A 27,836-nucleotide genomic window follows, 5' to 3' on the forward strand; every position below is an offset into this window, starting at 1 on the left:
CTCCAGGTTTTTCTGCCACAAGGTATTCTTTGACTTTGAGGTATCTCCTTTTCGCATCGTATCTTGTCTCCTGAATTCCATATCCCTCTGTCCAGTGGACATTCACATCCCCTTTGACTTTCACCAGAAGACTCTTCACTTTGGTTTCTTCAGTCAAAGTGAAAGTGACTGTGCCTGCAACTATATCTCCTTCAGAAAAGATTTCCTCTTTGTTGAGAATTTTATAAGTCATTTTAAAGTCCTGTATTGGAGACATTTTAGGTGTAAACGCTCTGGTTTTCTCCTTGTGCCCATGTAGAGTGATAGTCTTATTGACAATGAGCTGGCTACTGATTATATGCGACTCCGCCCCAGTGAGAACAAAAGAAAACCTGCAATATTTCCTCATGTTAAGCTGTTACAGCATTTATTAAAACATATCTTTAAGCAATCCACGCATTGTTACAGCAATTTGTGGAACAGGTTATTCAGCCAAACCATGAACACAACGGTAATAATGTTATCCAGCAGTACAAATAAAAAATACAGTTTTACTTTTGTGAAGCAAATATTTGCTACATTGAAAATAGCTCAAATGCCCTCATCATCTGTCAATATTTCAAGACTGTAACAAAATCTTTTATTTTCTGACTAAAGCCCACAAAATACTTTTTGTTTGTTACTCTACAGTAATTTGCTTTCCCTGTTTACAACTGTAAAATCACATACTTTGTTTTCCAACATGGGCAACTTTAAGCTTGTTTATAGAAGCAAACCAGTCGAGTTAAAGGCTTTAAAATACAGTACTTGCCGTGAGTGAATAGACATCTGTATAAAAAGAACCATGGTGAAGGACCATTATAAATGGCTTAAATGCATCATAGTTCAAGATAACTTGTGTTCATTGTAAAGATCAGGTTTTTTTTTCTGACCCATTGCTCCCATAAATGTCACGAGAAGGGTGGAAAAGGGACATATAGGCTGGAGGGTCTTCTCCCTGTTGAAACAGAGGTGGAGCAGTAGGGTCTTGATGCTGCACTGAAGGTGGTGAGAAAGCTGCAGCTGGAAAACTGTATGGTGGGGCCTGTTGTGGCAACTGATTGTTGTAGCCACTTGATGTGTTGCCAGGTTGAGTGGGACCTGGTGCTGGGTATCCATAAGCACCTGGAGCTGTGGGTACATCATCAGATCCAGTATGGAAGGCAGGTAGAGGGAAGTCGCTGTAACTTGGAGCCCCAACAGCCCCAGCTGGATAGGGACCCATCGCCATTGCAGGGGTAGGGAGGTCGCTTTTGCTTGGCCCACCAACAGCCCCAGCTGGATACGGACCCATCGCCATTGCAGGGGTAGGGAGGTCGCTTTTGCTTGGCCCTCCAACAGCCCCAGCTGGGGAGGGATCCATTGCCACTGCAGGGAGAGTGAGGTCACTTTTGCTTGGCCGTCCAACAGCCCCAGCTGGGGAGGGATCCATTGCCACTGCAGGGAGAGTGAGGTCGCTTTTGCTTGGCCCTCCAACAGTCCCAGCTCGGTATGGCCCAAAAGCCTCACCAGGCGGCAGGGTAGCAAAGCGAGAAGGGATAATGACCAGTGGAAGCTTCACCTCCGGATCAAAGGCAAAACTGATGTCCAAATACACCTGGGAAACAGAAATATATGAAGAGGTAAAATCAGAGTACACCAGAAATTATCCTGGTCGGGGAAGGGCGTTTCATTGGGTCGTTCAAGGACAAGTCTCTTCTGAAATCTCACAAGAGGTGAGTTGTTGCATGAAGATGCTGTGAAATATGAGTCAAAGTTGAAGAGGGGAGTTTGGCGTTTTACAAGAGGAACCTGCCAGTGAGAATTTATTTTCAAAAACACAGCAGGAAATGTAACTGTTTTTGTACAATCCAGATGAGGCAACAACTGCAACAGCTCAGATTTCAGAGCGAGGCTTCTCTATGGGGCACCGATTGTAAAGTAGCACATGCTAAAATAAACAGCAACTTTTCGACACATTTAGCACCAAACCCCATTAAAAAAACATATGTGAATTTTTTAATATTACTTTTGACCAGATTTACAGCAATATTTGTGAACTTTGTGATATTTACTTTTCTTGTAAAAATATAATGTCAATGTTAAATGTAAATAAAAAATCTTAATCTAAATGTTAAATCTAAATCTAAATGTTAAATTTAAATCTAAATGTTAAATTTAAATCTAAATGTTAATTATAAATCTAAATGTTAAATCTCAATGTTAAATTTAAATCTAAATATAAATGTTAAATATAAATCTAAATGTTAAATTTAAATTTAAATCTAAATGTGAAATATAAATCTAAATGTTAAATCTAAATGCTAAATCTAAATGCTAAATGTTAAATCTAAATGTCATGGGTGAAACTAAATATTTAGCTAATATGCAAATTCACACTGCCTGTCACCGGAAGTACCAAAATAAAAGCTACCGAGTGCTGTGGTGGCTCTACTGTGGTGGATGCTGTAGCTGTCGCTAGCCCTTTTCACACAGAGAAGCCGCATTATCAGTTCGCCAATTCTCTGCTTTTGGTTGTTCACACAGAGCCAAGCAGCGCTGGCGTGAAGACGCACCGCTGCGTAATTCACACAGAAAGCCGGCGCTGCGGATCCTGTCAATCTAAACATGTACCAAACATCAAGCTGCTTGGTGTGTGAACAAACAACGACGGAGAATTGGCGAACCGCCACTGCGGCGATAATGCAGCGACTCTGTGAGTAGGGCTACTGCCGCTGTCGTTGCGGACGCATCGCTGAACCTCTGTATTGCCGCCAAAACGGCCGTACCAATGTTCCCAGCTAAGTCGCTGGACATGGTGGCAGGCAACATGAGAGCACAGTGAGGAGACATGATTAACAGTGCAGCGCAATCACTCCCTTGACTACCTGAAGTAGACCGCGGATAGCATTTGTTCGCGTCAGTGAGCTTTTATTTTGGTACTTCCGGTGACAGGCAGTGTGAATTTGCATATTAGCTAAATATTTAGTTTCACGTGACATTTAGATTTAATATTTATGTTTATATTTAACATTTAGATTTAACATTTAGCATTTAAAATTTTACATTTAACATTTAGATTTAAATTTTACATTTATATTTATCATTTAGATTTAACATTTAGCATTTATATTTAACATTTATATTTAAATGTAACATTTATATTTATATTTAACATTTAGATTTAACATTTAGATTTAAATTTAACATTTAGATTTAATATTCAACATTTAGATTTAACATTTAGATTTAATATTTAACATTTAGATTTAGATTTTGTATTTAGATTTAACATTGACATTATATTTTTACAAGAGAAGTAAATATCACAAATGTCACAAATATTGCTGTAAATCTGGTCAAAAGTAACATTTTAAAATTCACATTTTTTAAACGTGTTTTTTTGCTAAATGTGTCGAAAAGTTGTTGTTTATTTTAGCATGCGCAACTTTACAACTGGCGCCCCATACTTCTCCTTGAAAAAACATGCACTTTTAGTGAACTTAACAAAGGATTACATTGCAGCCGTGTTGCAGCAATTTGCTGGACCGATTCCAAAATGTTTGGTCAGTATGAATCATTTATGCACCCGACATGTAAATGGCCCAGGTTAACAAACACTGGAATTCCCCTTCAAGTCAAGCATTTCCGTGCTATGATTACAACTTTAAACAGAATTACAAATCAAAAGCAAATCTGACTTGATGTAACATCACTATGACATTATTACATACCATTAGGTAATGTTCAACTGAGATGAGTCCACAGTTATAGAGAGAGTGGATGACATCATTAGGAATCCTCCTGTGACAGGAGACAGTTTTCTCTGAGTTCGGTGCAATGGCTGCCCCCACCATTTTCCATAGACTTTTGTCCCTGCTATGAGTGGTGTCACCGGCGTGGTACTCTATTTTCTGCTGTAAGCTGAATTTGGGCGTCATTTCTTTGGAGGAGGAGTTGCAGATTGTGGCAACAGCAAATAAAGTGTCACCTGTAAAAGTAAAATCATAAAATTTGAACATGCAATGTTTTTTCTGGAAAATGTGTCACGGCCAGCTCAAAGCCATGACAAATAATAGGAGAGGACACAAGAAGTTAAAGCAAGGAAATCATAATTAATTGAAACTAACTTAAAAACCAACATATCAATGTGGAAACAAAAGGAAACAAACACAATAAGGAGCCTGGAGAGCAGAGAGCAGAATTTCTCCACTGACACTTGATACTACTACTTGTTCCAAGTAATTTGTAGTGAATTTACCTGGAGAGAAAACCATTCCGTTAACTGTGGCAGACATTTTGACCTGTCCTTTGGAGAAAACTCCAACCTCTTTATCCACCGAACCAGACTGGAGACACTAGAACAAATAATAGAAAAGAAAAGAACATTCATTCAATGCCTCATATGGCTGAATTTCAAAGTCGTGAATCTAGTCATGTTCTGGGAGAATTGTGGTTCTGTCTAAGTATTCTATGAAGGGTTATGCCAGGTTAAGGTGTTACCAGAAGCCAGCTATTATGTGATGGAGGAAGAACATGTTTCCATTTAAACAGAATAAGGCGTCTAGCTAATAGAGTTGTAAAAGCCAGTACCCGCCGCTTTGTCATATGGAGATTAGGTGTTGTAAGCGGGGGGGAACCAAACAAAGCCGTGCAAGGCTCAGGGCTGAGTTCTATATCAAGCACTTTTGCAAGTGTATCGAAAATTTGGCGCCAGAAGCCAGTAAGGTTCGGACAGGACCACAACATGTGTGAGTGATTAGCCTGTGGCTGCTTACATCTATTACAACTGTCATTGGTACCTGGGTAGATCTTCGCCAGTCGAGCGTTTGTATAGTGCACTCTGAAAAGAATCTTACATTGTAATAAGCTATGCCTAGCACACATAGAGGACGAGTGAACTAGTTTGGGAATTTGGTCCCATTGGCTGTCAGTTATTGGTACTCCTAGCTCCTCCTCCCAAGTCTGCTTCAGGCGAGTCAATTGATCGGGGTTAAGGGAGTCAATGGAGTTGTAGATTACTGAGATGGAGCGTCTTTGGGCAGGGTCGAGGGTGAGCAGAGAGTCAATCAGAGACCCGGGCAGGTGGTTGGGGAAGTGAGGGTAAGTTGTTTTGACAAAGTGCCTGATTTGAAGAAAACAGAAAAAATGAGATTGAGGTAATTGGAGCTTGGCAGCAAGTTCAGTAAAATCAGTAAAGATGTTATCTTTGTAAAGGTCCTTGACATGTAGGAGGCCTTTGTTTCGCCAGATATTGAAAGTAGGGTGCAATAGAGAGGGTGGAAATAGATGGTTTTTAACAATCAGAGCAGGCATGCTGATCTGGCTAGTCGCGGCAGATGAGTCGTCTTTTTTGGAGTCTTTTTCCTTAGCCAACCTGGTTCCAGTAGCCATGATGCTTGTGAAGGATATTACTCACTGTTGCTAAAGAATCGGATGGAATTTGGGTTTTAAAAAGTAGTAGTTTTTCAGGTCAGTGCGGGAGAGCGCGAGGTATGCGTCTACTCCATTCTTCTCTCCACCGGAAGTGGAACAAACTTTTCACCCTGAGCTCCTTTAAGCAGACCACCCACCATTTCCTGTTTGGTTTGTGGTTTTTGAGTCACATGTCTCTCTAGTCATGTCACTCCTTGTCCTTAAAGGATAACTACCGTTTTTTACAACCTGGACCTTATTTCCAGTAAAATATATGGTCATTTACTCACCCAGATAACTTTGGTGTCATTCGGCGTCGTTCGGACGAAATTAGATCCAGTGTAGCGCCGATATATCTATATAATGCGAGTAACGGGGCATCGACACAGCCTCTATATAACGCATTATCTACCACGAAACTAGTTCATTTCACCAGTATTTTGTTACGATACGCTAGTGCTATTCCCCTCTGAGTCCAGGCTCGTCTGTTGTCAACATCCGGGGTCTGTAGGTTGCCCTACTACCTCTGACCTGGAAGATGTCGTCTCTGACCTGCGCGCGCACCCGCGACAGCCCAGCTTGTTTACCTGTAGCTGCTACTGCTAGTTTGACCCCGGATGTTGATAACGGACGAGCCCGGACTCAGAGGGGAATAGCACTAGCATATCGTAACAAAGTATTGGTGAAATGAACTAGTTTCGTGGCAGGTAATGCGTTATAGAGGCTGTGTGTCGGTGCCCCGTCACTCGCATTATATGGATATATCGGCGCTACACTGGATCTAATTTCGTCCGAACGACTTCAAATGACACCAAAGTTATCTGGGTGAGTAAATGACCATATAGTTTGCTGGAAATAAGGTCCAGGTTGTAAAAAACGGTAGTTATCCTTTAATGTTTCCCTTTGCAGCAGCCTTAAACCAGTTTAAATGCTGCAGAAGTAGAAATACTGTATCAAATTTGTAACATGTATCATTGTAATGTCGCACGTACCATAACTTGACCAAGGTGTGATAAAGATTTTGACACAAAATTGAGCTCGTGATCTATTTCAGAAGGCCACCGCCAGCTCCTGGATATCTTCGCTTCAAGCTTGTAGACTATCTTTCCATGCTTCCCCTTAAAAGATGACGGCATGCTTCTGTAAGACAGAAGCGGTTCACGAATTCCGTTATTTGGGAACACAACAGTGACACAGTATTAATGCTAGCTATTGGAAATTCCCACTTACCTGTGTGGGATATCAAGCCTGAATTTGAAGTGATGGACTCCTTTGGGAAGTACAGTGCCTGAATAAGGAAGTAAGAATCATAGCGAGAAGTGAACACTTCCCCTACAGAGACCTTACAAATGACTGACTGAGCTTTTATTGATGAGATGCACTGATACAGTTTGCATCATGTGTAAGTTTTTGTGTTCACGTACGTAAATCAACATAATTTGTATATGAAAATCACTTGATTGTGGGCCATTATGTAAAGTATTGACGTAGATAACCCTCATTCAAGATGCAATTGAACAATTTTGAGATTTTTCATATTTTTTGATACAGCATAGGCCAATGTAAAGAAATAATGGATTTTCACTGGGTACAGTATACTTTTCAAAATAAAAGCAGCCACCTGACCTGCAGACAGTGTAAACATCCACAAGAACCAATATTTAAAGCAATATGAGAGTAATATAGGGGAGAACAGGGTAACATGAGCCACTTTTTACATTTAATGATTTAATGAAAAATAAAAGTATATTAGCTTCAAATAGTAGTTATTATAAACCTAGTTGTCCAGTTATTATGGTATTAGAACAATGACCCATCAAAAAATACATTGTCCAATGTCCCAAATTGCCCCGAGGTAGGGGTAAAATGAGCCTAGGCATGGGGTAATTTGAGCCATGTAGGCATAAGTAGAACTATCTGATATAAAAATGAGACAAAATCAAACAATTCTGATACAACTTTAAATGTTGTATTTAAAGAATTACGGTTACTGACTCAACTTGCCCACCCCAGTGGCTCATTTTACCCCACATCCTCCATGTTGTCAAAAACTGTTTCAAACAGTAGCTCAGATCAACAATTCTGCTAAGTTTATGACATTGTTTTGTAGCTTACACTGACATAAATCACCATGTTATAATGTCCAGAACATATCTGTTTTGATTAAGATACAAGACTCATAACTTTAAAGACATGCTGAATTTACTTTGAATGACATTTTTTTTTTTTTTTTTTGCTCTAGTTTACTTACCACTCTCTCCATGTGCTTGAATCCAACATTGCTTCACTAATGTGAATTCTAAATTCTAAATTCCTTAATTGGTGGAAAGATTATTTTTTTTATGGTAACCTAGATACAGGGGATGGCTCAACTTACCCCCTTCTAGTTTACAATTAAGACAGGCCTATCCATTTTAACCAACACGTTTCTTTGACTTACCTTTAGGACTTTCTTCCACAAAGTATTTCTTTACTTTGAAGTACCTTGTGTGTGCAATGGAAGTTGTCTCACTTCCTCCACTCGACTTTGTAAAGCTGATATTGACATCTCCTTTAACTTTCACCATCAGACTCTTCACTTTGGTGTCTTTTGTCAAAGTGAAAGTAACTGTGCCTGCAACAGGATCTCCTTCGGAAAACGAGCCCTCTTCATTGAGAGCATCATAAATCACTGTGAAGCCCTTTATCGGAGACATTTTAGGTGTTTAAACGTCCTGTTTACTTCTCCATGTGCTCAGGCAGCATCCAGCGGTGCTGTTGTGCTGTTGACAGTGAGCTGCCAGCTGCTCATAGGTGGCTCCGCCCCAGAAGAAAACCTCACGTATTTCCTCCTGTGAAGCTGTAAAAGCATTTATAACTACATACCTTCAAACATCCACGTATCATGACAACAAATTACGCAACAGGGTATTCAAGTGAACACACGGTGAGGTGAAAGGAACAAGAACAACACAGAGGAGCCACAGTCCCTCACAGCTGAAGACAGTGTTCATCTTCAGTAGTCTCCTCTTTCTGTCTCAACTTTGAGTGTCTGTGGATTCAGTTTGGAGGACAGTTTCTGAAAGTAAAGAAACCAAGTGAAGATCCATTATGAATAGGTCGAATACCCTTAAACTTTTTTTTCAAGATTACTGGTGTTCTCTTTAAAGCTCAGTTTTTTCATCAGGGATGGGGGGGTAAAGGGTCTTCTCCCTGTTGAAACTGAGGTGGAGCAGTAGGGCCTTGATGCTGCACTGAAGGTGCTGGGAAAGCTGACGTTGGAAAATCGTATAGAGGGACCTGTTGTGGCCACTGATTGCTGTAGCCACCCGCTGTGTTGCCAGGTTGAGTAGGACATGGTGCTGGGTATCCAAAAGCACCTGGAGCTGTGGGTACACCATAAGATCCAGTAGGAAAGGCAGGGGAAGGGAAGTCGCTTTTGCTTGGCCCTCCAACAGTCCCTGCTGGATAAGGCCCCTCCTTCTGTCTCAACTTTGAGTGTCTGTGGATTCAGTTTGGAGGACAGTTCTGACCTTTGAAATGTTTCTTAAATACTAGCTTTCTTGTTTCTGCATGCAGAAGAGGGTTTGGTCAATTCAAGGGCGAGATTATGGCGATGTTACATTTTAACCCTTTCTACCGCTGTGCTCGTCACTGGTAAATCCTCCCGATTGCACAGTGATACAAATCAACTGGGAAGTATTTGTTTTTACCAGTTTCAGTAATGTAACTGTACTCATACTTTCAGTACTGGTCAATTGTAATGTTGTTTCCCCAACTGGCTCAGAGGCAAATATAATGTAGTTATGATATCAGCTTATCTATATCCTTGTAATGATTAAGAAAGGTGTTTTGTGTTCAGTTTAAGTCTCTCTATATATACTCTATCTATGATTTATCTTGAGTCACAGTCCATTGGTCAATTCTTCTAGCTCTCAATCTGTAGACCCAGGTTCTTGTCCCCAATTCAAATAACATGTTGTCTTCACTTTGAAATCTTCCATACAGGCTAAAAATCAACATGTTTTTCAACTATTATTTGAGGTTTTGTAATAGTAACCAAGCATTGAAACTCAAATGCAAAACCCTGGTTGGAGTCATTTACTTTTACCTGCTTTAACAATGGGACATTTGCAACATATTGCACCAATCAGAAACAGGGCAGAACCATTGAAGTCATTATGCACACGGTCTGTGATGATCCTACTCTGCCTGCTAACGGACAAAATGATGTCTCAGTCCTTTTTCTGTCAGGGCTCAGCTTTAAAAGTTACCCATATTGTACACACTACCAGTATTTGCTCATCCTTAGCCCGTCTGTGTTTTGCTCCAGTGCCGTCAATATTTCCCCTTCAGTCCAGCAAGCTCTCCTGTTCACCCACTAGTTCCCTTTCCACCACTCACCACTTTCCTACTGATATCTGTTGGTGCTTTGTGTACATACATACATATGCACATCTATATGAAACATACAATAATACCAGGCATGTTGATGTTGCAGTAAACATACCCAATAAAAATAAAAATACATACACACACAAAATATCACAGAACATGAACAAAAGCAAACACAGCAAGGATGAGTAGTGATAGTAAATATTAACTTTATTGTCTGTGACAGCTCCACCCACAAGGGCATCTGCCTGATGGACAAACCGATCTACAGCCACTCTTTCAGTGTTGCCTTCGACCAAGTTGTGCTTTTTCATTTTAAATTAACACATTTAAGAAGAATAACTAAGTATTAAAGACATGATTTAGGTGATTGGATTTTACATTCTTAACTCACAATAAGTATTTTAGCATTTTCCCCCCATATAGCATAACATACAATGTACCATGTAACAGTAAAAAAGTACAAATACAGAAAACATTTTCACTTTTGTAAACAGCAAATATTTACTGCCTTTTAAATTGTCATGGTTTTGGTTTTTGGTTAGACATCTGTTTTGTGGATTCTATCTTTGTGTGTCATGTCTTACTTTTGACTTCCTGTCTTTTTTCTGTGTACACCTGTGTGTTATTAGTTCATTAGCCCTTGATGAACTATGACAGTTCATCAAAAAAGGAACCAAGCGCGGACACAGAGGCAGGTAGGTCGAACAACAAAAGCAGGCAAAGGAATGTCAAAGGAAAAAAACTAAAGAGAAATACAAAACTGAAGACAAAGCAGAAGCCACAGAGAACAGAGACACATGAGACACAGGATGAAAACAGACAAGAGTAAAGGAAAAATACAGACTTAAATACACAAAGGCTACTGAACAAATGAAACACACGTGTACTCAGAAAATGGAAAAACAGACAAAGGATGTAATCTACAAAATAAAACAGGAAACAATTAACCCAAATCCCAAATCATGATCCCCCATCATCTGTCCATACTTCAAGACCATTTTTTCTGACAAAATCTATTTTGCATTTCCTTAAATGTAACATTTAACAGCTGACTAAAAGCCCATAAAAATGTCCCCTTTGTTTGAAACTTTACAGTAATTTGTTCTTGTAAAACCATATCATTTGGATTCCAGCATGCTCAGCCAGTTGAGTTCAAGGGATTAGAAACAATTTGTTGTGCATGCAGTGAATAGACGTCTGTGTTGAAAGTAAAGAAACCAAGTGAAGATCCATTATTAATAGGTCAAAAACCCTCAACCTTTTTTCAAGATTACTGGTGTTCTCTTTAAAGCTCAGTTTTTTTTATCAGGGATGGGGGGGTAAAGGGACATATAGGCTGGAGGGTCTTCTCCCTGTTGAAACTGAGGTGGAGCAGTGGGGCCTTGATGCTGCACTGAAGGTGCTGGGAAAGCTGCAGTTGGAGGACCGTATGGCGGGACCTGTTGTGGCCACTGATTGCTGTAGCCACTTGTTGTGCTGCCAGGTTGAGTGGGACCTGGTGCTGGGTATCCATAAGCACCTGGAGCTGTGGGTACACCATAAGATCCAGTAGGGAAGGCAGGTGGAGGGAAGTCGCTGTAGCTTGGAGCCCCAACAGCCCCAGCTGGATAGGGACCCATCGCCACTGCTGGGGGAGGGAAGTCGCTTTTGCTTGGCCCTCCAACAGGCCCTGCTGGATACGGCCCTCCAACAGCCCCTGCTGGATAAGGCCCTCCAAAAGCCCCTGCTGGGTAAGGCCCCGCAGCCCCAGCTGGGTAAGGCCCCCCAGCTCCACCAGGATGAAGGGTTGCAAGGCTGAAAGGAACAATGACCAGCGGAAGCTTCACTTCTGGGTCAACAGAAAAACTGATGTCCAGATACACCTGGGAAACAGAAATATATGAAGAGGTAAAATCTGTCTACATCGGAAATGATTTGAAACAAGCTATTTATTTGGTTGACTGTGCTGACATATAAACATTTTCATTGTATGTGATTTTACTGTAATTATTATGCAGCATTGCATACTGTAATTTTAGAATATTTCTCATTAATTTTGAAGTGTGTGATTTATGACAAGAATTGCCTGTGCTACAATTTCTTTATATTGATGTAACATCACTATTTACATCATTACCTTGAGGTAATGCTCAACTGTGATGATATCACAGTTATGGACAGAGCTGATGACATCGGTAGGAATCGTTAATTGGCCGGAGACGGTTTCCTCCGACTGTTTGAGAGTGTCCCCAACCATTTTGCAGACACTTATCACACTGAGTTTATGGGAGGCATGGGCCCGGTACATGGTTCTCTGCTCTACGCTGAATTTGGGCTTCATTTTTTTGGAAGAGGAGTTGGAGATTTTTGCAACAAAAGATAAAGTGTCACCTGTTGGAAACAAATCATAATGTATATTCATGAATAAGAATATTTATATTTTTTAGGAATAATGTCAGGACACACTTACATATGATAAAATACTGTACATTACACATACTGTATGTAAGTGCTTTAAACAGGTTAAAAATGCATAGAAAACATTGTTGAGTTGAGATATGGCATGCTAACATCAACACCTAAACCACCTTCTGTCTGACATTGTAATGAAACAATGGACAACGCTGTAAATATCAGTATCAGTATCATCACATTTTTTTCATATCTTGCTTCAACACTAATGTGTTGGAGTTCAACAAAGCTGGAGTGACTTTACCTGGAGAGCAAACCCTTTTGTCAACAGTAGCAGACATTTGGATATGTTCTTTGGAGAAAACTCCAACCTCTTTACCCACTGAACCACAGTTCGGACCCTAAAACAAATCATAGGAAAACATCGTATGATATCAACTCAATGCCACATAAGACTAAAATTCAAAGTAAACAGTCGTCTTTGTTCTTTTTAACACCATGCAACTGAAAATGAAACTTCCCTGAACTAGTTGTGGTTGTGGTTTAGCAACACTAACATTTCTCTTGATTCTCACGCAACCAAATCTATGGTGGCCCTGAGAGCTCAATGTACTGCAACTCGATAAAAAAAACAAATCATGAAGAAAGTCAAAACACAAGCAAATTAAGAAAAAACAATTCTGACAACAAATGTTCAGCTTTGAGAAAACATGCTTCAAATTCAGACATGTTATAATAAAAAAAATGAAAAAGACAATGCAAATAAGTTCAGAGGACAGAAAAATGTTTTGTTGCCAAAAAGCTTGTTGTTGCCATGGTTTGTGACGTACTAAGGTATTGAACTCTAGTTCATGTATCAAACATTCATGTTCTTGCTGTGGACTGACATCATGGCTCTGCGCGTGCGCAGAAAGTGACTGCTGCACAGACCTAGCAGGTGTATTAGCAGCATTTTTTTGTATTGTGTTGTGCACAAAACAGAAATTTTGACACAGGAAGAGGCAATATGAAAGAGAGGTAATGAAACAGGAGCACAAACAGGGAGCTGGTAAGCTTGTGAAAATACAGGAAAGAGAGCAGGGCTACGGAGGATAATGCAAGGTAGGTTTGCACAAGGAGCAGTGCTGGAATTGAGCGGATTAAAGACGGGAGACCTCGCCCATAGAAACAAAAATAGACAGATAAGCAGGGGGAGACAGGAAAATCAGGAAATACAGGAAAACACACAGAAATAACAACCGTGCATATCGTTTCAGTTGGAGAAAAAGAGAAAGCTGCATCTGAACACACACTGCTCACCAATCTCTCGAGCTGTACCAGGCCACCATGTTGAAAAGGGATGCAGACAGAACGCTGAGACTAACATGAACTAACACTCAAATCCACTCATTTGCAAGATCGGCCATACGGGCTTTCAAAACAAAGAAGGCTCAGATTACAACACACATACAGGGAACATGACATTCATTCTCTGTTTGAGACACCATACTCCAATGTGTCTTCACATAGCAATCAGTTGCTTGCTGTTTTATTAATGTTCAAAATGTCATATATTTAACCTTAGAGTTGCAGTTTGTTGAGATCTCAGGGCCAGTGTACCTGTGGATTCTTCCATTACTCAGCGTATTACACGATATCAAACTATCAGATTACTGCAGCTCCTCCTGCTGCCTGCCTGTTCCTCATATTTAAGCACACTACTCTATTTTTATGTGATCATTTTCTCCATGGCACGCTTCATATTCATCTTAGCCAACTGTCTCTTAAGTCACGTGACTTCTCAACCTAAATATATTTCCTTTTCAGCAGCCAATAGCAAATGTAAGCGCTGCAGAAGTGGAAATAGACTATCAAATTTGTAACACGAATCATTGTTATGTCCCACTTACCGTTGATTGGCTAAGGTGTGGTAAAGCCCTTGAAATAAAGTTGAGGGCAGTTTTTTCTACAGAGGGCAAATGCCAACTCCTGGATATCTTGGCGGTGAGCGAATAGACGATCCTTCCATGAAAACCATGGAAGGATGAAGGCCATGACCTGTACGACAGAGCCAGTTCATGGATGCAGTAATGTGTTTACACAAACAATGACGCAGTATTAATGATATCAATGCTAGATATTCCCACTTACCCCTGTGGGATTTTAAGCCTCAATTTATACTGATGGTCTCCTTTTGGAAGTTCTGTGCCTGGAAAAGAAGTGAGAATCATTGACACTTCCCTGATAGAGACCTTACAGATTAATGACAGAGCCTTTTTCCCCCCTTTTTTACTTTAAGTACTGTTTTTTAACATGCTAAATTAAATTGTGAGATTTGTGTGGTTCTTGGAAGTTCACGTGTAAATCTACAACATTTATATGTGCATCACTTGTTTGGAGACATATATGTATAAAAACAATACTTAGGCCAAAAGTAGATATCAAGAACTAAGAAGCATTTTATGTGTTTTGTGCAAACTTGTTGCTTGTTATCAACACCAAAAGATATGTGTGTATATGAATACACACACACACAAAGAAAAATCAATATTATTAGATAAAGAATGCACATACCTGTGCCATCTGGGTTTTTTAATGTTAACCTGAAATGTGATTTGTCAAGAATTGCCCCCCCCTACACTCATGCACACGTGTGCAGTAGACTTGTGGACTATTGTCCTATTTACAGGCAGTACAGTCGGCCATAAATAAGAGTGGTTGGGTTCTATCAGTGCTGACAGAGGTCTCTTTCACCCTACACACACACACACACACACGCACACACACACACACACACACACACACACACACACACACAGATAGATAACTCATAACTTTGAAATAATCCAAATTCTAAGTGTTGAGATGAGCAAGCAACCTGAAAGTACCAACACGTTTCTTCGACCTACCTTCAGTATTTTCAGTCACTAAGTATTCCTTGTCTTTGAAGAATTTCCTGTGCGCATTGTGAGACCTCCTCCTGTCTCCAGTCCCGTCCGTCCAGTGGACGTGCGCCTCACCTTTGACTTTCACGAGGATGCTCTTCACTTTGGTTTGTTCCGTCAGCGTGAAAGTGATCATGCCTGCAACAGTGTCCCCTTCAGAAAACGTGTTGTATTTGTTGAGAGCATCATACATCAGTTTAAAGTCCTTTATCGGAGACATGTTGGCTGTCTCGTCCAGAGGCGCTCCCTGTTTCCCACCTGTGTGTCTGCGCAGCAGGAAGCGCTGGCTGACTTCTCTCGTATCCGGCTCCGCCCGCAGTGAGGTCCACCTCCTCACCTGGATCTGTTCTGATATACTCTCCACATGTGGACTACAGGATATTCAGGTTTAAACAATCACATTACATGTAAAACCAGTGACGGAATGACACGTAGTCCATTAATTTCTTCAAATACGGTGGCCTATTAAGCACAATTTTGTGCTTTACTTGAGTATTTCCATTTTCTGCTACTTTATACTTCAACTCCACTAAGAAAAACAAAGCACAAAGCTGTTGATACAAGGAATGCTTGCAAATAGTTTAGGCCAGGCTCAGACTGCAAGAGTTTAAGTCCCAGTTTATCTGGTAATGTGAGGGGTTTACCGATCAAATAAAAAGAGAAGTACAATATGGGTACCTTTTGTATGGGTGACTTTCAGTTTCAATAAAGTAAATCTTCACATGATATTTTACTTTTACTCAACTATGACTTGTTGGTACTTTTCACACCACTGTATAATATAAACATATTTTATCTTAACAGGGGGTGTAATTGAGTTTAAGCAATCTTATAAAGTGTATAAGCATTGTACTATGTACGGTGTGTCAAATATTTGGCTGTTTAACTGGTATAAGTGAAATGTATAATTATTTATACACAGAGGAAAGAAAGATATAAGTGTATAACAAAGTGTTCCCACTCGCACTGAAAGAGTCACAGAGACACTTTACCTGACAATTCTTTACTCAAATGTACAGGTCAGAGAAATACTGGCAATTTGAGGGGTATAACAAATCAAGTAAAATAGAGAGAAGCAGTGTCATGTTAAACTCAAAAGACTTGAAAATAAAGGAAAAATAAATATTATGCCTCTTAGTTTTAACACTATATTAAGAAAAACATAAAAAACATTTTTTCTTGATACAATACAGAAGATTGAGGTAGAGTAGATATGTGTAAATCATAACACTGAGTTGATAGTATGAAAAGTCAAGCACACTTGAGTTTAGCAAGGCACGTAAAATTCACAGTGTATCTTGTTTACTGAATTTGTTGAGCAATAATGTTATCGGCATGTAATTAGTACCGACCAGAAAACAACTATCACATACAGTACAAAAGCTCTATTTTGTGTATAATTATTTACACGCAAACAGTAAGTAATGCACACAATGGCTTTTTTGTTCTAAATTCAAACATTTGGGAAAACACTACTGAAGTCTTAAAGACATGATTAAGGTGACTGGATTAATAGCTGTTAGTATTTAAGCACGTATTGTGTTATTTGGCATCAGATCTTTCATTAGCAGAAGACGGGAAAAGGAGTGCGTATGCTGGAGGAGCTTCATCCGACTGAGACAGAAAGTCTGTGTTTGCCATTGGCGCAGAAGGCAGCGTGTCGTACGCGGGAGCGCTTGGGGACATGTTGAACACTTGAGAAAAAGGAGGAGGTTGGATCTCTGGTGCGCTTGGGGGTGGGTGAAATGTTGGGGCGGGAGGTGGAGGGTGAAGCGTAGAAGACGGAGCGGTGTGTGGATCTCCATATGGAGAAACCGCCTGTGGCACTGGATTATTGTAGCGCTGCCTCACGTGTGCTGGCTGAGCGGGGTACGCAGGCGGTGGTGCTGAATAACTTCCTGGCTGACCATAGGGATAGGGACCCACAGGAACCGCAGGGGGAGGGAAGTCACTGTTTCTTGGTCCCCCAAAAGCCCCTGCTGGATAGGGACCCATCGCCACTGCAGGGGGAGGGAAGTCACTGTTGCTTTGTCCCCCAATAGCCCCGGCTGGATAGGGACCCGCAGCCACTCCAGGCTGAGGGCCATGAGCTAAGTCAGGAGGAATAATGACCACAGGGAATATGACCTCTGGATCGAAAGAAAAGCTGATGTCCAGGTACACCTGAGGAAAAATAGAACCGCTTCAATCTTACACAATGCTTTACTTTTAAAATGGAATAGCAAGCGAGCATCTGACAACAATTAAGGGTCTTTATCAGTGTTTAAGGGTCAATAAACTCTATCAATAGACAGATACACTGTTACACCATTACCTACCTTTAAATGGTATTCCAATGTGATAATTTCACAGTTCTGGATTGTCTGAGTCAGATCACGAGGAAGCTTTATTGCCCACTTGACGTCCTTCTGTGTTTTGGCGTTAATACAGTGGTCAGACACTTTGAAGATGGTGGTGCGCTGCTGTTTTTTATGGTGTTGGGCACGGTACAACACATCCTGGATTAAAGTGACTTTGGGTGTCATGTTACTGGAAGAGGCATTGTTGATTTTTGCAAGAACCACCACAGTTTCACCTGTAAGGACAACAACATAATATTTTGGATTTGTTTCCGCTTATTCAAATTCAAGTGACATCCAGGACAATGCAGAGTGCTCCAGAATGTGTTTCATATAAAGACAGTTTATTATTGTGAATGTGAGGTGCAACTTACTCACTATAAACAAAATAAACTGCTAACCCAACCCATTTATTACTCCATGCATTTTATTTGAAAATACTACTGTATATGACCAAGGCCAGATCAAACATAGTGACTATGATCAATTATGGCTTTAATCATAATTAGGAAACCCCATGATATTTTACCCAAATTTCTATAAACTCTTTTCTTCATGCTTCACTAAAAATATTTATGACAACAAACCAAATTCATGGCAGACATTTTAAATTGTCAAGCGCACAGGTGTATGCTGACATGCACAATACCAGGGCACTGGAAATAGATACATCTAAAACTCCTGTGGTGACATGTCAAAACACCTATAGTGAAAGAAGACGCATGCATAATGCATAATGTTGGCTGTGACCACCATCAAATGACAAAAAAAGATTTTCATTATCTGCATTCAGCAGCAGATCTCCGTCCATGACTCGAACCTACCATGTTTGAGGAAGAATTTTACTACCTGGGGCATAAGCTCTCTTGTCAACGAAGACATCCATGTCCACTTTTCTTTTTCCGAAAATCCCAATCTCTTTGTCTGTTGAACCAGTTTGGCTTAACTAGAATTCAATAAACAAAAATATCTGTTACTATTCATCCACTTTCATTATAGAGGCAATACAGTAAATGATTTAAGTATAACAGTTATTAAGCAGGGCGGGACACCAGGTGTGAGTGTCGCTTGCAGGACCATTTGAATGTTATGTGGTTCACTGCACACTGTATTCTACGCTCTGTGCATGTGACAAATAAAGAGCCTTGGACATTGAACCTTGTATATGTAATTGTGTGCAGCTTTCACTGGAATGACTTTCTACAGAAGAAATGTTAACTGTGAAAACAGTCCACAGCGAAGTGTTTGTTGAAGCACAGGTTCAGGATAATGGTAGAAGGTGTGTCAATGTCAGGTGATGCACAAGGAAGGGAAATACTTTTTTTTTTGCGCAAGAGAGTGGCAGCAATATGGACACATGCATGTTTGCTTTGACCTTGAAAACAAATCAACCCAAAATATGAATCTTGCCCAGACAATGGACGTACTTAATCGCCCGAGTACATCCCAAATGACCTGGGGCACCAGTTGCTTTTTGTTCTGAGTTTATCTAGAGATACCTCTGACTGTTCATCTAACTTAAAATGAGAATATGTAATTTTTGAAAGAAGAAATAAAACATTCTACTGGTATATTTATTCAGCTACTGGACTTAAATAAGATGTAAGTATTTCCCCTTTATGCTACTTTATACTGCTACTCCATCACATTTACCTGACAGCTGAAGTTACTGGTTACTTTTCAAAATAAGACGAAACATGTAATAAGCTTTTAAAATATGATGGATTACTATAGATTTAACTACACAACTGTATATTAAGTAGTTAAAATTAGCACCATCTGGACCATCTCCACCAGTGAGGTGTACTTACACATTAATGCATGCAGGGATGGAATGTAACTACGTACATTTACTCAAGTACTGTACTTAAGCACAATTTTGAGGTACTTTACGTGAGTATTTCCATTTTCTGCTACTTTAGACTTCCACTACACTACATTTGTGAGGCAAATACAGTACATTTCTTTTACTCCACAAGTTTCATGCTTCTATGAAAAAGATTTTTTGACATATGCCCTGAACTATCTAGTTTTGTTATTACAACTTGCCTGAATTCACCATAAAATGTTAACCTGAACAGTTTATGATGTAGTATATGATATCATTGTAATCCTTGGCCATTGAAACATATGGGTAGACATTGCCTTTTCTGTGTTATAGTGTTTGGTTTAGAAGATATGATGCAAAATACATAATTCAGTTATAGCGGAAAATAAAATGGGCATGTACAGGCCCCCAAACTGTACAAGTGTACCAAGTTTCATGCTTGTTTGAAAAAGTGAAAAATGTTTTTGCATATCATCTGGACTATATGAAGAGTGCACTGTAGCATCACATTGCAAAATCTCTTGATACTATACCATGAAAGAAGTGGGTATAGTTTTGGTCACAAATCAGAGTTTTGTGTGTCCATGTTTCAATATTGTACACACCATCAGAGACTGAGGATTTGGAATGGCCTTGGAGACAAAACATATCTTCTTTTCATCTGTACAGTCCATCCTCCAACTCCTGGTCAGCTTGGCTTCCAGCACGTACACGATCTTTCCATAATTCCCCTTGAAGGATGGTGGCATGCTTCTGTAACGGAAAAACAGCGGAGAATGTTATGCTCTCAGAGTAGGCTATTTGTCTTTGTCGGCTATTTGTCTTTGTCTTTGTTAAAAACAATGACATTGTTATTTTTAGCAAACTGTCTTACCCTGAAGGTATGTTAATCCTGAAGTTAAAGACATGGGTTCCTCTGGGAAGTACGGCGCCTGAAAGGGAAAGAATTGTGGTATTGACGGTAGTCTACTTCCATCACTATCTGCTACGAGGTTACTGTTAACTGAAATTACATTTCCTCAAGCACTGTAAATTCAAACTTGAGGAGATTTGCTCCAAGTATTTGGAATGCACCAATTCAACAGCCAAACAGTGGTATTGGATGATATTCACCTTGTTGACTGTTGACGGCCTACAGGCCAGTAAGATAACAATACTGATGATGGTGACTGATGTTGATCTGACGTGTCACCTCTGTTATGCACTGGCACAATCATGGCTTTTAACATACCTGTCACCAGTTTGTAAGGCTATTTAAGTACCGAAAGATTCTTGTCACTAAATAGGGTGTTGTATCGCAGGCTAAAAAGGCTTTTATAGCACTTACATTTTGTTTTAAAAAAGGTAATCTTTCATGTGAAAGAAGGTTATATTAAAGCTGGGGAACTAATGACTACAGCAACACAAACACACACCAGCATAAGCTGTCAGCTAAATTCTTATTTTATGCATTGGCCCATAATTTCACAATCGGTGCATCCCTATTACTATTTAATGCTTCTATTTCACTGCACTTAGTTTCAATACTGTAGATTCTGTCCTCTACATTAAAGGGGCAATATGAAACTTTTTTTTTTAGAACCGTAGAACCGGACTTTTAGATCTCACCCCACTAAAACTCAAAATACACATCTATTTTTCTCAAATGTTTACACACACACACACACATGCAAACATATAACTTTCAAGTATATCTAGAAACTCATGTTCAGGAGGTTTATGACTTAATCTGTAAACCCCTCAAATTACCGGATAATCTGGCCCAAACAATGGTTCCAACCGATGTCCCTGACCAAAACTCTCCTGCAGAAATTTAGGATTAAATTGACCTTCAGCTCTTGCAAACTGTTATTCATTGTGTCAAGAGCTCTGTCTCTGTTTGTGTGTGGGCCCGTAAAAAGGTTGTGAAGTGCACCTTTAGTTTAAAAGCTGTAATGTAGTTATTAGTCACATTTGATTGTTGGGTCATTCTACAGAAACGTCCACTTGTGGAAGGGCAAGATGTCTGAGAATTGACTAATTTTTCTCACATTCAAACTTAGACCACCTGATTTCATAACTCATTGACTCTATGAATACACACAAATTAAAGTTAATGACTTTTTATCTTTTTAATTTTTTTTACATGTATTTAAAGACTCACTAGTGTTCTTTTGGCAATATAAACGGTTTTTATGAAATATTTTTTTCTCAATCTCTTCAGCACATGTAGTCAGAGTCACAGGACAGTGAGGATTATACAACAACTTGGGAGACTGTCTAGTATTTAATTTAATCAGGTTTGTTAAAATTTGCACAAATATATTTTTACTACAATGTTGAAAATATTTGAAAAAGTTATAAACAAGTTAAAAAGTAATCATTTCAATATGTGTAGAGTGTAGAAAAATTCAGTGAATGTAAAATTATCATTTTATGTCAGATGTAACACATTTTATCTGATGTAACAGGGAAAAATAGAATCAGAATATTAATATTTACAATATTCATGATGTAATGATACAAACTCACTTTTTCCTTAACTGAATAAACAAACTGTTCTCAGAGGAAAATAAGGTCCCCAGAACACTTTGAAGTGAGAAAGGTGGCAGGGTCCGCCAAATATAAACACAGTTCAACAGTATGACATCATGTTGTCCTTTCAGGTCAGTTTGTTTATTCTGTTTATTCAGTCATGAAAACAAAGACAGTTTGTGTATTTGTTTGTTTAGGCATAAAAAAAAAATCAGCCAATCTTTCTCTTCTGAATAAAGTTTCTTCCCCAAAACTACAGAGTGCGCCTTTAAGTAGAGGAGACAAAACATTTACATTTGGCATCCAATCAGACTATCATTGACACTTAGTGTAAGCTGTTTTTACACTTTTTATTTTAACTCTGTTAGAAAACAATGAAAATATCCAGCATACTACACTGTTTGAACTGCCGTTATCAGTAATATCTAATGCAAAGTTCAATTTTCCATTAAAATGACATTTTACAAAATGTAAGTCATGGTAACCTCACTAAAATCATGTCATTTAATCTATTTATATTCTACTTTTTTTTTTTTTTTACAAATCCCTCCTAATAAAGTAAGTCACACAAGTGACGTCAACTTAAAAGCTTCATGCTTCAAGTTTAAAAGAGACAGTGGACTTAACCATGTGATTTCTTCATAGATCATCATTATTTATTTCAAAATATTAGACTTTTGTCACACTGTAACACCAGTGACACGACTCTATAGGGGACGATGACTTTGATTATATATTTTATAATATTATTTGGGATTTAAAAAAAAAAAAATCTATCATATATTTGATAAGTTATGTATATAATATTGTATTTTAAATGGTAGAAAAAAAAATTGAAATCAAAATACAGCACAGTGCTTGTATACATAGCTTACATAACTGTGGGAACAAGTTCTGTGGTGCTTGTAAAGTTAAATGATTAATGAAAACAAGTAATGCCAGATCAATGGCTCAGGAGGAAGTAATTGATCAAATGAGAAATATGGACGTTTCCATAGAATGACCATGTTGTGTTATTGAAATAAACTTTAACCTGAAGCAGTTCAAAACACCACCAACTCAAACCGCTTTAACATTACTGATGCTCACTTATTAATGTCTCAATGATAATATTCCAACAGTTTGAATAATACTTGTTTGTGTGTTGATTCAGTTTTAGTATAGGCTACTCCTGATAGTACTACTGAAGTAATTTCACTTGCTATTAAATGGTTGCATTACTATAAGTAATCACTACAAATGATTTAAGATCACTGACTGATGGTGCCACGACCACAACTGGACAAAAAGAGGAGATAAAGTAGCGTTCAACAATGGCACCATGTCAGCAGTAGGTACCCGGATGGGTTGAGGCATGCATAACTCAAGACATCGCTGCCTACCCTTCGCGTTCTCTGCGATCAGAAACTGCTTCTGTTTGAAATATCTCTTCGCTGCAGAGTACGTGGTGTCGCGATCGCCGCTCTTTTCCGTCCAACGCACACTACTGTCACCTTTTGCTTTAACAAAGAGACTTTCAACTGTGGTCTCCTTCAATAAGACCAGTGTTACTTTGCCAACCAAAGGGTCCCCCTCCGAAAACGTCCCACTGTCATTCAGCAGGTCGTAAGTCATCGTAAGGCTATGAACTGAAGGCATTTTCGCAGAGGAAACAAATGAAGGCTATAACGGTGAAATTAATAAAGAAAGCAAAGGATCGGGACCTCCAGGCCGATTCTCAGCGTGTTGATTACTAAAATGGCAGTCCCTCCTTGACTGTAAGACAGGACACGCCCTGAAGTTCTGATAACAGCCCTCTGCTGCCATACACAGGAGGAGCTGGGGGCTCCGAGGAAACACGGACGACTCGACCACTCATTGTAGCCGTTCAAAAATAATGCTACAGAGCCCCCTGGAGGTCAATCATAGGAACAAACAGTGACGAGGAAGTAGGTGCACAGAGCACAGAGATAACCACCTGTGTGTATATTGTGCTTAGAGGACTAAACTGGAGTAAAGGGTAAGTTATTAAGATAAGATAAGATAAGATGTTCCTTTATTGATCCCCCTTGGGAGAAATTCGCAGGTAACACAGCAGTACAGAGGAAAATAAGAAGCAGCACAAGAGTAAGTCTCAAAATATAGAGACAATAATAAAGAGAATGTTTGAAAAATAAAATAACAATTTGAATAGAGAATTATACTATAATATAATATAATATAATATAATATAATATAATATAATATAATATAATAAAAACTATTAGAATAAAGATAAACCTAAAAAAAAAATTAGGTATAATAAAAACAACAGACTTCCGATATGTACTGGCCTCTGACCATCACAATAAATGGACAGTTGAATTAAAAAAATAATAATACTGATCATAGTATATAGGCTAATAGAGATATCATCTGTTATTCAGGCGAATCATTCAACTGACACAGCACGGCATAGAGAGTATCAAGAATATGTCAGAATATTTCCTGCAAATAAACAAAATCAGTAGTCAGTGTAGAGATAATAAGACGCCACGCAAAATCTGTTTTAGTGATATACGTAAATAGTATGTGAGGATATACATACCTAGAGTTTTTATATAGATGTATACTTTCTCCGGTAAGAGTTTCATAATAAATAAATAAATAAATAAATAAATGTGAATTAACAGCTGTCGGTCTACTTTGTGGTCATACAGGGTATTAAGTATTATTTTCTCACATTAGATAGGCCAAGGTTTCATTAAGCAGTAAAGAGTAACTGCATCATATCTGTCACAATCTTAAAATGAACAAAGCAGATTTTCAACTTCCTGCTTTTATTCTGAAGGCTTGACGCCTATTCCGGAAGTCTTTCTTGAAAGTAAACACTGTCAATATTGACCATTCGTCTCTCACTACCTGCTTATGGGCATCAGTTAGATTGTAATGAAGGATCATGTTAGCTTTTATACAATTCATGAATGTATCATCCGACATTTTTATATCTACAAGCGTGAATTCAAATTATTAGTAAAACTGGGGATGGAGGTCACCTAATGCGCATGCGCACAGGGCAATCGTCATGAAAGAGGGCCTTTTTCGCGCTGCGCCGCCTAGAGACGAACGGGCGTCCGCTCGTCCTCACCCACCAAACTCCAAACTTTGTAAGTCTTTTTAACCTGTTTTATTTTCATTTCTAAAATAATTTGACAGGCCTGCGTTCAGTAACAAATCCCGCGACTATCATTTCCCCCCGCCTCGGTTGTTTGGCAGCCTAGCTAGCTAATTTAACTTGAGCTTGAAAAACAAAACAAAAAAACGTTGTTTGTAAGCCTTGTTGACCCTCCAGAGTTTGCGCTTTCCAAAAGGTTGCATTGAAAATTGGTTAAACAACCTTTGGAAAATGTCAATGTTGGAATTGATTGGCATTATTATATAAGGTGAATATAAAGTGTTTTAAAGGTCTGTGAACTAGGGGTGTTCCAACAAGGGTTCGATTCGATTATTGGCCACGATTCTTCGATTATTGCAATTTTTAATGCTTTTTTCCATACAAGATTGATTTTGTCTTCATCTGTGGCTATATTTGTAAATAAATAGCCTATCAATTAACTCAGTTCCTCTAAAACTACACTCATAAAGTAAATAACAAGGTTTTTTGAACATTTGACTTGTATTTTTCAAAGACACAAAATATTTTATTTTATGACTAACATTTGCACTTTGACCTACTTAACTTTGACCAGGGAAAGCTCCACTTGCAGGAGAGCCCCCTCTAGTGGCGGAAAACACTGAAAACAGTCAAGCCCTGGATTTAATGAGGCGTAAACATGTGACGTGACGTGGCGTAAAGCACGAAGTTGGGCAGTGATCAGTGACAACAAAGTTGTCTTCAAAATAAGAGCTTTACATTGCACCTCATTGGATTTTAGAACTGGGTTCTTAGCGGGGGGCTTTTAATTTGAAAGTAGCGACCGTTCGTAGCTTGCCGCTACACAACAGCTGACAGTCAGCAGCTACTAGCTGTTTGGTTGTGTCCGCTAGCTGTCAGCTACAGAGACCGAGGAGACGCTAGCATCTCCCGGATCTCAGCGGCTTTCCAGTTGCTCATCTTGGCATCCGCGGATGAAGTGATGAACTGACTGCTGTAATCAGCTGTTTCCTGGTTTTAAAACTCCCGGCTGCGGGTCGCGCAACAGTGCACGTTATCGACACCTCCGTCCATGTCCCGCAATTGCCGGCACATTGACGCTTCGGATTTAGATAGCAATGGAGGCGGCAGTAAGTGTACCCTCAGAGGCGTCAAATTGGCGGACCAAAACAGACCGCCAATTTGCCGCCTTCTGTCTAAATGCGCGGACCTAGCAAAGCATCGACGTTAAATAATCGATGCCGAATCGTCACGTGACGCATCGCGATGCATCGCCACATCGATGAATTGTACCCACCTCTACTGTGAACACACCTGCAGATATTAGCTAGTATGTGACGTCACTTAGCAGTGAATTAAGAGCATGCAGGTGTGTCTGAAAGTGTGAAAGGTGAAAATGTCAAAACTGACAAGACTCTAATGTTAATAGACTAATACAGGGAAAACATTTACAGCATGTCTAAAATCCACACGACGTTCTTGGTTTTTAGTAGGCCTACATCGTGTGTTTACTTTGGACAAGTGAAACAAAGATGAATACCCAAGTCACACAGAATGTACACCTATGGTCGATTTTTGAGGGTCCTTGTGACGGATTTCCTTTCAAAATGTATTGCGCAAAGGACATGTAGACAGTGGGGACACTCCCCTATGGATGTGTAATGTACAACCGGCCCCAGGAAGATCTTTGAATTCAAAAATTGATAATCAGCCCTCAAGAAAGACATTTGGCTTTTTATTTGTGCATGGATGTATTCCATGTTATTGTGAAGTTTACTTGCAGTGGCCTGCAACATTCGTGTGTCTTTTTTTGACAGTGTAAAGGCGTGGTCACATTGCATTGCCATTCACCTAAATTTGCCTGTAGTCATAAATAAACATTGATCAGAGCTGTCACAGACCTTGAACAGTGTTTGAGTGAGATGCCGAAATTTGTATGGTAAGGTGATAATGCGCTAAATTTAGTGATAAAACATACGAGAATATAGCTTTTATTTCCAAACATAATGCATCACTATTTCTTTTGGCCGAACAGCACATGCTTTTGGCGAAGATTAAGTTTTATTATGTATCTTTTATTATCTTAAATACCAATCTTTTATTGTTGTCTTATTCAGTTATCTTGTTTGTTTTTTTGTCCTAGTTCACGACAAACAATAAATTTAACTTCCTGTGCATTGTCAGTTGCTTGTAAAGTACTTTGAATTACATTTGAATTGTTTGATAGGTGCTGTGTTTAAACAAAGTTTGATTGAATGAACAATGGTGAATGCTGAACTGCGAATGAGGGCTGACAATATGGTAAAAAAAAAAAATCATATTGCTATTATTTTGACTAATACTACGATTGCATATGGTTTACCATTAGTAGGAAAAATGACATTTCAACTGTGTACCTGAAATGTAATGTGACCATGCCATTAAGTAGTTAATGCCATGATTATGTTCCATGCAATGGATAGTAGAGATTCAAGTACTTTGCAGTAACAATCTGATATTTATTTATTTATAAGTTGAACGTATCAGTGCTTTTAGTAAAATCTGAGTTCCAAGTTGTAGTTACGACTTGAAAGTTGCTGTGAATGCTATTTACAAGTCAGCAACTTGCATTTACGATAATGTACACCTTTCAACCGCTCAAGGGACCTCATCCCTTCAAGCTCTTTGGAAAATAAAAGTGCAGACTGCCATCGTAGGAGTCCACAAACTCAGTCTTCTATTTAATTTCTGTGGTTAAAATTTTAAATGCTGAAATTACCATCACAATGTTATGTGTGTTAGTGCCTTTCTAAAACACCTCTTGTCACTTTCCGTGTTTGCCCCTCTAAGGTTAATAACCTACTCTCAATCAGATGGTGTGCTGTCAACAGAAGGTGCCATGGAGACAGTTACCCTGCCAATGTGGTGAGTGCAATGAGGGAAGGAGGGAGAAAAAGTCA

The 27,836-nt window shown here is 39.2% G+C and overlaps 4 protein-coding genes across 4 annotated transcripts in view; 1 reads left to right on the plus strand and 3 right to left on the minus strand.

Annotated features, from left to right (window-relative positions):
• Window positions 1–892: 892 nt before the first annotated feature.
• Window positions 893–8,108, minus strand: LOC311261906 (arrestin domain-containing protein 3-like; the record flags this gene model as incomplete). Its single annotated transcript, XM_084360919.1, has 6 exons — window positions 893–1,615; window positions 3,732–3,988; window positions 4,259–4,355; window positions 6,405–6,552; window positions 6,643–6,700; window positions 7,853–8,108. The coding sequence occupies 6 exons, from the start codon at window positions 8,106–8,108 to the stop codon at window positions 893–895; spliced, it is 1,539 nt and encodes a 512-aa protein (XP_084217045.1).
• A 1,867-nt stretch (window positions 8,109–9,975) lies between these two features.
• On the minus strand, window positions 9,976–15,350 carry LOC311261907 (arrestin domain-containing protein 3-like). The gene is made up of 6 exons (XM_084360920.1): window positions 15,069–15,350; window positions 14,311–14,368; window positions 14,070–14,217; window positions 12,485–12,581; window positions 11,906–12,159; window positions 9,976–11,651 (listed from the first exon to the last, which is right to left on the minus strand). Exons 1-6 carry the CDS (start codon window positions 15,322–15,324, stop codon window positions 11,082–11,084), a joined length of 1,383 nt encoding a protein of 460 aa, XP_084217046.1. The 5' UTR covers window positions 15,325–15,350; the 3' UTR covers window positions 9,976–11,081.
• A 754-nt stretch (window positions 15,351–16,104) lies between these two features.
• On the minus strand, window positions 16,105–23,507 carry LOC311260840 (arrestin domain-containing protein 3-like). Its single transcript, XM_084359097.1, has 6 exons — window positions 23,168–23,507; window positions 20,146–20,203; window positions 19,877–20,024; window positions 18,293–18,389; window positions 17,423–17,679; window positions 16,105–17,267 (listed from the first exon to the last, which is right to left on the minus strand). Exons 1-6 carry the CDS (start codon window positions 23,421–23,423, stop codon window positions 16,647–16,649), a joined length of 1,437 nt encoding a protein of 478 aa, XP_084215223.1. The 5' UTR covers window positions 23,424–23,507; the 3' UTR covers window positions 16,105–16,646.
• Window positions 23,508–24,662: 1,155 nt separating this feature from the next.
• LOC311261909 (serine/threonine-protein kinase Nek9-like) overlaps window positions 24,663–27,836 on the plus strand; it is a gene marked incomplete at its 3' end in the record, with an annotated part of 297,004 nt that continues 293,830 nt past the window's right edge. Inside the window, exons 1-2 of the mRNA XM_084360923.1 lie at window positions 24,663–24,910; window positions 27,727–27,801. The remainder of the gene's footprint in view (window positions 24,911–27,726; window positions 27,802–27,836) is intronic.

The sequence above is a fragment of the Pagrus pagrus genome, assembly GCF_965226575.1.
Source record: "Pagrus pagrus genome assembly, chromosome: 8".
NCBI lineage: Eukaryota > Metazoa > Chordata > Actinopteri > Spariformes > Sparidae > Pagrus > Pagrus pagrus.